Here is a 13,467-nt window from a genome sequence, read left to right on the forward strand (position 1 = left end):
GGCATGGTGCCCTCGTCACTGCTCAAGACTTGTTTGCATTATAGCATGACCTTAGCTGTTAGGCAGAGATTTGAACAAAAGCCTCATTCATCGTTTATCCTTGGTGTAGTGGCTGTACGTAACGGGACAGTGAAAGTGATTTCATTTTTGTTTTGGTCTTTATGTGGAGAGACAACAGCAATGGACTCCATTGCTACACAATTGCCACATCTGCAGTCAGTCCAAAAGCCGAACCGTCTTAAGACACTTAGCGTAGACACTTACCCTATCCCTACTGTCTTAAGACACTTAGCGTAGACATTTACCCTATCCCTACTGTCTTTAGACACTTAGCGTAGACACTTACCCTAACCCTACTGTCTTAAGACACTTAACGTAGACACTAACCCTAAGCCTACTGTTTTAAGACACTTAACGTAGACACTAACCCTAACCCTACTGTCTTAAGACACTTAGCGTAGACACTTACCCTAACCCTACTATTTTAAGACACTTAACGTAGACACTAACCCTAACCCTACTGTCTTAAGACACTTAGCGTAGACACTTACCCTAACCCTACTGTCTTAAGACAGTAGACACTTACCCTAACCCTACTGTCTTAAGACACTTAGCATAGACACTTGCTAAGTGCTAACATGCTAGAGTCCAAAGTCTTCACAACAAAAGTTCAGTAACTAAGAACCTGTAATCTTCCTTTTACATTATTAGTAAAAGTGCCTCCGCTAAGGTTTCATTCAATCCCTCTGCCTCAGGTACGCCATTCTGACGAAGGAGTCCTGGCCGACGTGGCGTGGGGACGAGAAACAAGGCGTGCTGCACCTCCTACGCTCCGTCAACATGGACCAGGACCAGTACCAGCTGGGCCGGACAAAGCTCTTCATCAAGGCCCCAGAGTCGGTACGAGCTCCGCACCCCTGTGGCTCCGCCCACCTTGTTATGCGTCTCACTCTGTGCAAAAGGCTGCTTCAGAGGAACGGAGCCCCTGACGATATCCGTCAAGTTTCCCAGTAATCATTTCCCGGGGTGAAGGCCGCAGTGATCCGTGGTCAGCTGGGATAATTGGTCGCAAGTTCGGGAGAACCGGTAGAGAACCTGGCTGCTTGCGCTCTCTTCCGAACTGTCTTATGACATTGCGCGAGCATGTGGGTGAGAAGTGAGAAAGGCCACAGGGGGTCTCGAAGGGTACAGCGGCGTCTGCAGGGAGTCAGCGTTAGCGCCTGTATGTTGTGGGGGCGCTGAGGGTGGAATGTAGTCTGGGTCTCTCCCCTCACTGGGTTTCTCTCGTGTTCTATATGAAAGCTCCGCTTGTGCTGTGAAGGCACATTTGACATTTAGAATCTCTCTCTCTCACACACGCACACACACACACACACACACACACGCTCTGAATTAGGCCTTTTTCTTTTTAGGCAACCTCAATGCGTGAATTATCTCAAGGTGTGTCCATGCCCTGCATGTATGCTCTCATGGTGCATGTCTGCTTGCGAATGTGTGGTTATATATCAATAGTGAGCTCATGAAAAAGCCACAGTGAATTCCCAGAAAGGTGTGTGGGTGTGCGTGTGTGTGTGAGCTTGTGTTTGTGTTGTACCTATGCAACACTATTACCACTTGGGAGGGTATAAGGTTAACCACTCTAAAAATAACACTCCTGCTTAGATAAGGAGCTGACACACTCTAATTAGTTCATGACTATAGAGTTTTTTTTGTCAGGCAATGTGATTTTAACAGCTGCTGAGTGTGTGTGTGTGTGTGTGTGTGTGTGTGTGTGTGTGTGTGTGTGTGTGTGTGTGTGTGTGTGTGTGTGTGTGTGTGTGTGTGTGTGTGTGTGTGCTTGCGTGCGTGCGTGCGCACCTATGCTAGAATGAACTCTCTGATCCCACAGAGTGCTGATGGATGATTAATTTATGCTGTGTTTTTATCTGGGCCACCCTGACACACAGTCTTTGATAGTAGCAGAGGGAGAGAAGAGAGAGGGAGGGAGAGAGAGAGATGGAGGGAGTGAGAGGGGGAGAGAGAGAGATGGCTGAGGTGATAATGAGAGCAAAGAGTATGTTTAGTCTGGAGCTGTGCTACTGTACTACTGGATTGCAGTGTAATGGGCAGCACTCGCAGAACAGAGTGGAGATCTCAGTTCGGCGCTCGTTTACCTATTTCCAGGGAGACAGAGAGGAGAATCAGTGAATGACAGACAGAGGGAATGAGGAGACAAGACAGAGAGAAAGAGAGAGGGTATACATGATGGAGATAAAGAATGTACAAGATGGAAAGAAACAGAAGAAGAATGAGTGAGACACGCAGAGGGATTAACATTTGGACATACTGGACTGTAGTTCAGTATCCTAGTTTGGGGGCGGAGGGGGGTTTTGGGGGGCAGAGGGGGGTTCTTTAAATGTGTCTCAGACTCCTTAAATGTGACGCCTTTCCTCAGCTCTCTGATGAACACAGGGAGTGCCAGTAGACAGTGACCTTTTCCAAATTCTGACCATGTAGAGTCCTGACCTTTCAGGATCTCATTATCATGTTTGGAGGTGCCGGAGACCTTCAGGTGTGTTCAGGCCCCGCTCTGATGGGGGCGCTGTTTCTTGCTCTCTACAGCTCTTCCTGCTGGAGGAGACGAGGGACCGCAAGTTTGACGGCTACGCGCGCACCATCCAGCGAGCCTGGCGTCAGCACGTCGCACGCAAGAAATACGTGCAGATGAGAGAGGAGGGTGAGAGTTCACAGGCTGACCAATCACAGCACGTTTGAACACACACACGCGCACACACACTCATAAATAAACATGTGCACAGAACCATAAACGTCGGTACCTTATTGTGCTATATCTAAACCACTTAAGAACCGTAGTAAGAAATGAGGTTTTAGTGGTGTTTGTACTGTGCAAGTTTCAACCCACTCATATGAGCTCAGATCCTCTGGAACCACAATAGTAAGCAGAATTATTGCTGCCATACTAGAATAAGATATAAATATTACATCTTCTTATGTGGAGGTTTGCAAAAACAGCCTTAATTCCTCATTGAATCACTTTTGGCAGAGCAAATGAATCATTTCCGTTGCTTTTCTAGCTGACCAAAGACATTTTTCAAGAAATGGGGGTCACCAGCCTAGACCGGCGACCATGAATAATTTGCTGAGGGCGGCATAGCGCACCGTGTGCTGCCACCTTGTGGACTGCTGTGTATCTACGGCAGTGAAACCAGGCTTGTGTATTCCTTCCAGCTTCAGACCTGCTGCTGAACAGGAAGGAGAGAAGGAGGCATAGCCTGAACAGGAACTTTGTGGGTGACTACATCGGCATGGACGACCGGCCGGAGCTCAGGCAGTTTCTGGCCAAGAGGGAGAAGATCGACTTTGCAGATAAAGTTACCAAATACGACCGACGCTTCAAGGTGCCCCAGCCAGAAAACGCACTGAGGGAACATACTGAGCCAACACCGTCATGCACGAACATTTCCACTGAGGTTTAATAGAGCACGATGAATGATGACCGTAGTCTCGAGTCTGTGGTGATGACCGTATTTTCGTGTCTGTGGTGATGACTGTAGTCTCGTGTCTGTGGTTATGACCATAATATTGAGTCTGTGGTGATGACCGTAGTCTCGAGTCTGTGGTGATGACCGTATTCTCGAGTCTGTGGTGATGACCGTATTCTCGTGTCTGTGGTGATGACTGTAGTCTCGTGTCTGTGGTTATGACCATAATCTTGAGTCTGTGGTGATGACCGTAGTCTCGAGTCTGTGGTGATGACTGTACTCTCGAGTCTGTGGTGATGACTGTAGTCTCGAGTCTGTGGTGATGACTGTAGTCTCGAGTCTGTGGTGATGGCCATATTCTCGTGTCTGTGGTGATGACCATATTCTCATGTCTGTGGTTATGAACCATTTCAGCAGTTCTGAAACAGGGACAGAAGGTGCTACAGCATTTGTGGCCTTGGCCCAGTGTGTTGATGCGTGTGTGTGTCTATTGTGCTCCTCTGTGTGGCAGGGCGTTAAGAGAGACCTGATCCTGAGTCCCAGGAGTGTGTACCTGATCGGGAGGGAGAAGGTGAAGCAGGGGCCGGAGAAGGGCCAGATCAAGGAGGTCCTGAAGCGCAAGATCGACGTGGACAAGATCATGGCTGTCTCACTAAGGTAGGCCACACAGCAGGCATGGGCACACGCACGTGTGTGTAGAGGTGTGTGAGGAGGTGTGTGAGGTGTTTTAGAGAACTTTGACTGCTATAAAAACAAAGGAGTTTTCATTTCCGTGTGTGTGTGTGTGTGTGTGCAGTCAGCTGGCGAACCAGTTAAACATTAAACAGCACAATGATCATTAAACAGAGTCAATAAAGCAAAGTCGGTCAACAAACCTTGAACGTTAGTTGGAAGTGTAACCAGCACATGCACGGAATGAGAGCAGTTGCACGTGCAACGCAAGAGCTGCACGTGAGACCACAGGGACGAGTGCGATGGCAGCTACACCCAAACCCAGAGCGCCATCGCCGTCCTCCAGTGTCCCCGCTCCACCCCAAACCACCCGGCTGCTCCACCTGCACGAAGCCAGATGTAGCAATTTCAAAAGGCCTCGCAGCGACCCCCTCGCTCCACCCCCGGCTTTACTACGCCCTGCCACCCGCGGGATTGGAGACACAGAAAGACCCTTCTCAAGCTGCGATCAGCCTTTAGCAGAAGAAACTCACACGTTTGTTTATTTAATGCAAAATGCATGGTCTCTTTTAAAAAAATACCCATCCAGCTTTTGTGAGCTCTTGTCGGTTTTCTCCTGGACCAGACGTGAGCTGGTAGTCGCCGTGTGGATTACTCAAGGTTGTGGGAACATCATGTGACCTTTACACATTACACTAGAAGTGTTCGGCGTTGATCTTTTTAGTCAGGCATGCGTAACAATGCAACGTCGGGTCTCCACGTGACCAGAGGGGGTCTGCGAGGCGAGACTTGAGTGGGGAGTTGTGGGTAATGCAAACCAGGTGCTCCTGGCAAGGGGGAGCGGGCCTTGTAAAAAGCCCATTAGAAAAGGCTTAAGTTTATAGGTGTGAGCAGACGGGGGTGCGTGTGTCTCCCCGCCTTGGCCAGCACCAGGGCTGCCCGTCATTTCCTGGGTTTCCTGGGTTTCCTGGGCCCCGTCTGTCAGGTGGTAGACAGAGTGAGGAAGATCTGAAATGTGACCCTCCAGTCTTGATGGCTCACGTGCACGATTGCCCCAGTTGCATGTGTTTGGGTTCTGCTGTTGCGCCACTCCAATGAAAATGTCAATGAATATTCATGAGAGAAATGAATATGTTAATTGGCATATGAATTTAAAATTGAACGCTGATGTGAAGCACTGATATTTTCCATTTGAAAAAACAGCTGTTGAGCTCCCTCTCTCCACCTCATTCTCTCTTTCTCTTCTTCTGTAGTACTTTGCAGGACGACTTTCTCATACTGCACGAGCAGGAGTACGACAGTTTGCTCGAGTGCGTGTTCAAGACGGAGTTCCTCAGTCTGCTGTCACGCAGGTTCGAGGAGAAGACCCAGAAGAAGCTGCCTATCAAATTTGGCAACACGTGAGTGTTGCGTACATATTCACCCACTACATGTGTGTGGTGGAACTCGCACGCCCTGCCAGCGTGGATGCTTTGAGAGGGTCTTACCGCTATCAGTTTTCATTCTGTTATCACAGCCTGTGTGTGTGTGTGTGTGTGTGTGTGTGTGTTCAGGTTGGAGATGAAGCTGAAAAAAGAGAGCTGGGGTCCGTGGAGTGCTGGAGGTTCTCGACAGGTGCAGTTCATTCAGGGTCAGGGCGACACTGCTTTGCTCAAGCCCTCCAATAAGACGCTGCAGGTCAGCATTGGACCGGGCCTGCCAAAGAACTCCCGTGAGTATCCCCATGCACGCGCGTGTGTGTGTCCGAGAGTGTAAGCTCACTCAGACTATAGCTCTGCGGTTAGACAAGGATCTTTGATAAAGAGATGTTTGACTTTTGAGTATTGATTAAATACATGCATTGAAGATGTACCTCAGCTTCTTTGGGACAGGTTCTTCAGTACTTATAATGTTTGTAACTATGAGCCATTTTCTCCAGGTCCCACCAAGAAAGGCCCCAGTCAGAGCCGCTCCTCTGGGTCCAGACCACGACACCACACCCCCTCGCGGGTCGCTCCTGGACCTCCAGGTACCTTACACGTTACATACTCTCTGTCAGTTAACATCGCTTCCCAGTAACCACACACACACACACACACACACACACACACACACCTTTCTTATTGGCACTCACAGTGAGGATGACATGTAATTCCAGTCGCTCATCAGAATGGCGGGCTGAAGAACGCCAGTCATGATCTCAGTCAAAGAAGCCAGCAGCACCACAGCCAGCGGTCGGCGCCCGGCAACCAAGCCCGCCCCTTCCTGCCTGTCTCAGCCAATCAGCTGAAGAGCAGAGGCAGCAAGCAGGCTCCCCAACAGCCCAATCTGGACTGCCTCAGAGTGCCTGACCAGGGAGCCGCAGGGTGAGTGCGTGCACGCGAGAACACACAGAAAACACACAGCCTGTCTCTTCTTTCGCACATTCAGTATACATTATAGAGATTCACAGTGCTAGAAACACAGTGCTCATAGACACACAGAGAGCACCAGTGTGTATCACAACTAATGGATCTTTTTACTGTAACAGAAACCAACGGCCATCTGCAAACGGAGAAATGTGAGTCTGCGTGAGAGACTGTGTGTATGTGTGTGTGCGTGAGAGTGTGTGTGCGCTAGTATGTGTGAGTGTGTGTCCGCCTGCACATCAATGATGGTGCTGGGCTGGTTGTGGTTATACCTCCTGCCTGCTGTAGGCAAGACTTGACAGACATGTCCAATTCCAAAACCCTTATCCTCCTCACAGTGGATGTCTCCAGCTCACTGCATTTCTGTGGATTGAACTAAAAAGGACCAGAAAACTGTTGAGAATACCACATTTATTAAACTGGTACCAGATGCCACACCCCTACCCCGATCTGAGGCCTCATTTTTGTGTTGGTTTTCACCATGAAAGGAGGAACCTCATTCATTGCTTAACGTGTATATGTTAAATAAGTGAAATCTTCATCTGGTTACCTCAGATCACCCAACATGGAGCCATTGCAGAGGTTAAGGGAGTTTGGAATTTGAATCACTATCTGTTCCGGGCTTTTCTGTGGTGTTGGTGAACCTCTCTTGGGGCCTGCATCAATCCCACAGACCTGCAAGGTCCCCAGAGCAGCTCTCTGCACTCTGGTCTCCTGCTGACGGGCTGGTGCTGATTTGCTAAAGCGCTTCACAAACGTTTCGGTTCCTGAGGTGATTCTGAGGAGCGGTTTCACCACTGACTTAAATTTGATTACATTTGAGTTTTGATATTTTTACATTTGACAAATTTGCATTTGAATTTTTTTTATTAGTTATTCACTTTGGCTATTCACTTTTATTGGTGATTGCTTTGTACACTCCTTTATTGCTTCAATATATCTCTAGTCTGTTCACCCTTTTTGTCTTTAGTGCCTTTGCAATATATTTGTATGTGTCACCACCTTGTGGTGAACATACAAACTAGCAACCTAAAAGTTGGTTTGAAAATGAAGCACACATTGTTGTGAATTCCATCCAAGGACAAAGAAATACATACACCAGTCATTTATTTATACTACCTTGGACCTACAGATACCTTTATAAGGCATACTTATCTTATGAGTGAATTTAAGTGTACTTTACAGACTGTAACTCAACTGTTAACTTGCGCAATGTGTCCATTTCTTCAAACCACTGCTCTCCGTGTATTGTTGTTGTGGACCAACACTCCATTAACATTGACATGGTAGTGGTGTGGGTGTGATTGTTGAGCCGGTCGAAGTTATCATGTGTAGCAGTGTTGGTTTTAGAGATCACTGAAAGTCAAGAGGGTGGCTAACTGTAGAGTAAAAAGATGGGTGATAGCCTAACTGTACACCCACAGGATGTTTCTAAAAGAAGGGACTGGTGAATGTATAAGGTCTTGTACATGCAGCTGATAGCATGGTTAACTTCACCCCCCCGGAGCAGGCCCACGCGCCCTGCGTCTTGTTTACCTATCCCCCTGTTCCATCGCAGGGCTCACAGGCAGTCCACCAACAGGCCCCCCCCAGGAGGCGGCCGACCAAAGCCCGCCCCCAAGCCCAAGCCGAACGTGCCCCATTGCAAAGCCCTGTACGCCTACGACGCCCAGGACACGGATGAGCTCAGCTTCAACGCCGACGACGTCATCGAAATCATTGCGGAAGGTGAGCTACGATCACAGTGCGTTCGTCAAAGCTAAAAACCACACGCACACGTTTTACCGTCGGCGTGTTTTTTGCTGCAGATGCCTCCGGCTGGTGGACGGGGAGACTGAGAGGCAAGCAGGGACTCTTCCCCAACAACTACGTCACCAAAATCTAACTCTGCCCTGCCGTCGGCCGCGGAGAATCGGCGCAGAGAATCTCACGTACCTCAGGAGACTCCCGGCGTGGTGGGGGTGGGAGGGGAAAGACGCGTGCCCGACAGGAACTGCACCCAACGCTGGATCAGCGGGCCTGGTTTGCTGGGGGTTCCTGCACTTTTCCAAAACCCAGGATGCCAGCGGGCAGACCTCTCTCTCCAGGGCTTAGTGATACACGGTCCCTGTGAGCACTGATCAAACTATTTATTGTATTTATAGCTTCTAGTGTTTTTTCTTCTCTTTTTTTTGGGTTGGCCATCAGTAATATTTAAGTGATTTAGGTCATTTGAAGACATGAAGCGTTTCTTGTATCTAAGATCTTAAAATTTTCTTTGCTTTTCAACAGAAAGGATTGATATGTAAATGAAGGTGCTTTTTCTGTAGATCCACCTGCTGTTTTGTGATGTATAATCTTTTGTAGCTTTATCTTCATGTCTATGGTTTTAGTAGGGAATGTTTTGCTGCTAATACCTCTAGTTTTCCCTTTATTACTGCCTTTGGGAGGGAAATAGTTTTTATGCATTAATTATCAGAAGTAAATGAAAGCCCAAGGCACAAGGAGCACATTTGTTACTGCAGAAGCATGCAGTATGTGCACTGCATGGGGCTTAAAGCACTTTATCAGTAAGATTTGTACTGATCAGTTGGGACACGAGCAGGCGAACCAGCATAGGGATTTTGATATATATAAATATATGGTTTGCCAAAGATGTTATGATTGCTAAAAGGGATTGTTTCAGAAACAGTCCTGTTTACATATACAGGCATTTATCATGTATCTAGGACAAATTTTGTATACTACTTTAACCATGAAGCATAAATATTTGTAAGCAGATGACTGTCCATCTTCACTGTCAACATTTGATGACCAAATACATTCCAACGACCTGAGTGTCTTTCAAGTCAATCATTTGTCTGGTGCATTAATGTATATTTCATATTCTATTCAGCACATATTTTCCATTTTTAAATAATGTCATTACCACAATGACAGGGCCCCTCATCTCCTGATTAAAAGCAGTTCCTTGCCATTTACACGTTACCCTACACAAAATCTTACTCCAGCTCCTCATTGGTAGCCAGATATCTGGTGGTCATATCTGAACTTCAGCAACCCCCTAATGCCTTTACATGCACCATGTTTTAAAAGTGTGGAGGGAGGACCAATGGGAAGCTTGCAAAGACCACATGTGATTTGCACCTTCCCAGAACCAAAATTCCAGCCTGAAGTTGAAAGGTTTACTCCAACAGCTTGAATTTAAAGGCAGGTGCCTCCCACTGAAAAGCCTCCATCTTTAGGAATGCATCCAAAACCACACGATTCTACAGCCAGCCCATAAACTAACTGGTCAAACTGGTTTCATGAAGCTGCTGATGAGCACACCAAGTGTAACCCAAGATTAACATACAGTGGGATGCGAAAGTTTGGGCACGCATGTTAATTTTCCTGATTTACCTTGATAAATCATTGAATGTTTGGATAAAAAAATTCAGTTAAATATATCATATAGGGGACAGTGATATTTGAGAAGTGAAATGAAGTTTATATGATTTACATAAAGTGTGCAATAATTGTTTAAACAAAAATAGGCAGGTGCACAAATTTGGGCACCCAAAAAAAAAAAAAAAAAAAAAAACCCTTAATATTTTGTAGATCCTACTTTTGCAGATATAACAGCCACTAAACGCCTCCTATAGCTTCTAATGAGTCTTGTTTGTGGCTGAAGGTATTTTAGACCATTCTTTACACAACATCTCTAGTTCATTCAGGTTTGCGAGCATGGAAAGCTCTCGAAGAGACACCAAAGCTTTTCAATAAGCTTCAGGACTGGGGACTGAAATGGCCATTCCAGAATGGTATACTTGTTCCTCTGCATGAATGTCTTAGATGTTGAGCAGTGTTTAGGGCCATTGTCACACGGCTGAAATCTCTGACCTAGCTTTCTGTATACTTCCCCTAAACCATAACTGAACAATCTGTTTTCAGGTCATTTGAAAGTGGTTTGAATCTCCCATGCTGTGACTCTTCAGAGAAGATGCAAAGAGGAGAAAACCATACAATTGCCAACCTTAACCACCCTCTCATAATAATTGGAGTCACCTCTGTATGGAGGTCAAGGGTCACTGAACTTACCCAACCAAATTTGAGTTCTAATAATTAGTTCTAAAGGTTTTGAAATCAATAAAATGACAGTGCCCAAACTTATGCACCTGCCTATTTTTGTTTAGACAATTTTTGCACTTTCTGTAAATCATAAACTTCATTTCACCTCTCAAATATGACAGTGTTTGTCCCCTATATGATATAACTGAAATTTTTATCCAAATAGTCAATGACTTATAAAGGTAAATCAGGAAAATTAACAAGCGTGCCCAAACTTTAGCATCCCACTGTAGCACGGAACAAATAGATCACATTGGCTTAAATTCTGAAATAGTAGCAAACCATAACTACATTTAGTAAGAACATGTTGAGACTTTTATTGAAATGATCAACACCAACAGTGGTGACATTTAGGTTCTGGACAATTAAACATTCAAAAAAGACCAGTAAAAACAAATTTAAATCACTAGTGGCAAGTGTTTGTAAAATGGTCAAATGTATATATATAAAAAACCCCAAACATTTGCATACATACACCCATTCTTATTCGCATATATACACTCATTAAAAGCAGCAGTCCATCTCCAATGACTGATTGGGAATAAAGTGCAGATCAGTAGTCATTGTCTTAAAATACCAAACATGCACCTCAGGAGGTTGGCAGCAAGGGTGCGGCGAGGTCCTTAATTAGGGCCGTCTTCAGCTGTGGCAGCAGGCCCACCTTCATTAGTTTGCTGCTAGAGTACTTTTTCTTCACCGCCTGCAGGGGGGGGGGGGGTACAAGATCAGGACGGAGCAGAGATGGGGCAAAGCTGCAGAGAAAAGGGCTTGGCCGCTCAGGCTGGACCTACCACGTATTTTGAGAGCCCCTCGTTAACCTTGAACACATTTTTGGCCATGTGCTGCATTATGGGCTTCAGGTGAGCCTCGCTGTACGTCGTGTAGTGTTCCTGTGTTGGAGACTTGACAGGAAGGCGTACGTTAGGCAACCAATGCCTTTACCCCCCCCCCCCCCCCCCCCCAAACCTCACTGCAGGTCATGCTGCAAGCCTTACCCATTTCTGCTCATCAAGCACAAGCTGAGACAGACAGAGGGCAGCAGCACCGGTCTCTGATGGATGGTAGTGGACCATGTCGTAGTCTAGCAGGGTTAGTTCAAGGAAGTACTTTGCAAGTGTGTGCTTCTCGGCATCCGCCTGGAGAAGGGATAAAGCAAAACGTAAGACACGGACAGCAACAGAATTCACATGCTCAACCCTGTGTCCCAGAAGCAATAAAAATCCAGAGCACACACATACATATGTATATTAAAGCAACCAAGTTGTGCAAGGGGGGGGGGGGGGGGGGGGTGTGTGCAAGACACCGTATCCCTATACAAGGAGGATGCTTCCTTCATAGTTTATAGACTTCCATGGATAGTCAGTGGTCAGCTCTTACATTTCCCGCTTTTGAAGCTCTTCTGAGGAAGTGAAGAGGAAGAGGGCGCCCAAGCTCAAAGTTCAACTGTCTGAGAATGAGACACTCCATCTCTCGGATCTGGGACTTGGAAAACGCATTGTCTGTGATGTAGGCAAAGTCTCCAACCTCCGGTACGTACATCTCTTCATATTTACAAGCTATCAGCATAGCAGTAACCCCCGCTAGCTGCAGCTTATTTCGTGTCATTGGATGTACCTGTATAGATAAAGATATAGTGTTGGCATTTGGTAGGATGAGAGAAATGCAGTATTTCTGCCTTTGACAGGTTTTACCTGAAGGAAGCGATCAAGGATGGCCACAGTCATGTACAAGGTTTCCTGGAGCAGTTGAAACCTGGAGTGCACCTGGATGAGCCAGTCAATCAGAAGAGTGCGCATGCGCTCACTGATCTCATACCCCTCCATGTATCGGGGCCGAATCGCCTGGCGTGCCTGCAACACACGACAATTCAAGCAAGACGCTCTGAACGCAAAAAAACTACGTTTGTCGGTTTGCAGTTTACGCACCTCAAGGCTTCGGAGGTACACGTAAATGTCCTTTACGTATTCAGAGCACAGCAGGGGCATTTCGGCATCGCCCTTGTCGATATCCTCGATGGGACAGAGCGCGTCGGAGAAAGCCCGACACAGCTCGTCCTCCTCCTTCATGGACACGTCGCCGTGCGCCGGGAGAGTAACCGCAGCGGGGGGGAGGACGTCCGACACCGAAAGAGCACGTTTGGGTTGAGGCTGCACAGCAGACGGCTGAACCTTCGACTTGGCCGTCTGTACACAAAAAAAGGCACGTAAATATGGAGTTAAATTCAGGGAGGAGAGAGTCGAATAAGTTGTAGAAACCAAAAAAGTCGACGCACGTACCGCGGCCTTCTTGGGTTTGGAGGTAAAATTGCACCGCTCGCCCAAAACGGCCCTTCTTGCTCCAGCATTAACGGCCCCGGCTTTTCCACCGGCTCGTACGGCGTTCTCCACATTACGGTGCTTTAACGAAATTCTTGGTTTTAGGAAGTGCAAAAGGCTCGACGGAATATGAATCTAAACAACGTTAACTACTCAACTAGTTAGTCTAGGAACCTGTAACAGCAAGAGTCCAAACACTCGTACAAGGACAAAATATTCGTCATTTTATTTCCTCCAAATACTCACAATAGCGCGAGTTTCCATGCCGAGTCGCTTGCTTCGATTATCTTTGGTTAGAAACCCTTAAAAAGACGTCACACGAGTTTGTTTATCTCTGCTCTCGTCGTGGCTTTACTATATGGAGTAGTCGAACAATTCGACTCGACGGACCGCATCCTCGATTCAAATACCGCTCCCTCGTCTCCCATTGGATACGGCGTCGCAGGACGCGCACGTCTGATTGGTTACGGACGAAGCGGTTGCGGGTCTTTTACGCCCTCGTAAGAGAATGGCTCTCGGCGC

At 47.0% G+C, this 13,467-nt stretch overlaps 2 protein-coding genes across 3 annotated transcripts in view; one reads left to right on the forward strand and one right to left on the reverse strand.

Moving 5' to 3' along the window:
- The window catches only part of myo1ea (myosin IEa), a 46,808-nt gene extending 37,435 nt beyond the window's left edge, over positions 1-9,373 (forward strand). The window contains exons 19-29 of one of the 2 annotated variants that reach the window (XM_076997055.1): positions 756-900; positions 2,602-2,716; positions 3,229-3,398; positions 3,994-4,139; positions 5,408-5,554; positions 5,708-5,865; positions 6,073-6,162; positions 6,292-6,499; positions 6,664-6,693; positions 8,100-8,269; positions 8,350-9,373. In XM_076997055.1, coding sequence (XP_076853170.1) covers positions 756-900; positions 2,602-2,716; positions 3,229-3,398; positions 3,994-4,139; positions 5,408-5,554; positions 5,708-5,865; positions 6,073-6,162; positions 6,292-6,499; positions 6,664-6,693; positions 8,100-8,269; positions 8,350-8,426 — 1,456 coding nt within the window. In that variant the 3' untranslated portion in view covers positions 8,427-9,373. The remainder of the gene's footprint in view (positions 1-755; positions 901-2,601; positions 2,717-3,228; positions 3,399-3,993; positions 4,140-5,407; positions 5,555-5,707; positions 5,866-6,072; positions 6,163-6,291; positions 6,500-6,663; positions 6,694-8,099; positions 8,270-8,349) is intronic. The other variant, XM_076997064.1, reaches the window with a different exon arrangement.
- A 1,549-nt stretch (positions 9,374-10,922) lies between these two features.
- ccnb2 (cyclin B2) lies at positions 10,923-13,352 on the reverse strand. The gene is made up of 8 exons (XM_076997072.1): positions 13,192-13,352; positions 12,907-13,026; positions 12,556-12,813; positions 12,322-12,480; positions 12,008-12,244; positions 11,626-11,766; positions 11,422-11,532; positions 10,923-11,330 (listed from the first exon to the last, which is right to left on the reverse strand). Exons 1-8 carry the CDS (start codon positions 13,207-13,209, stop codon positions 11,220-11,222), a joined length of 1,155 nt encoding a protein of 384 aa, XP_076853187.1. The 5' UTR covers positions 13,210-13,352; the 3' UTR covers positions 10,923-11,219.
- Between the last annotated feature and the right edge of the window lie 115 nt (positions 13,353-13,467).

Source organism: Brachyhypopomus gauderio, chromosome 1 (assembly GCF_052324685.1).
Source record: "Brachyhypopomus gauderio isolate BG-103 chromosome 1, BGAUD_0.2, whole genome shotgun sequence".
Lineage (NCBI taxonomy): Eukaryota > Metazoa > Chordata > Actinopteri > Gymnotiformes > Hypopomidae > Brachyhypopomus > Brachyhypopomus gauderio.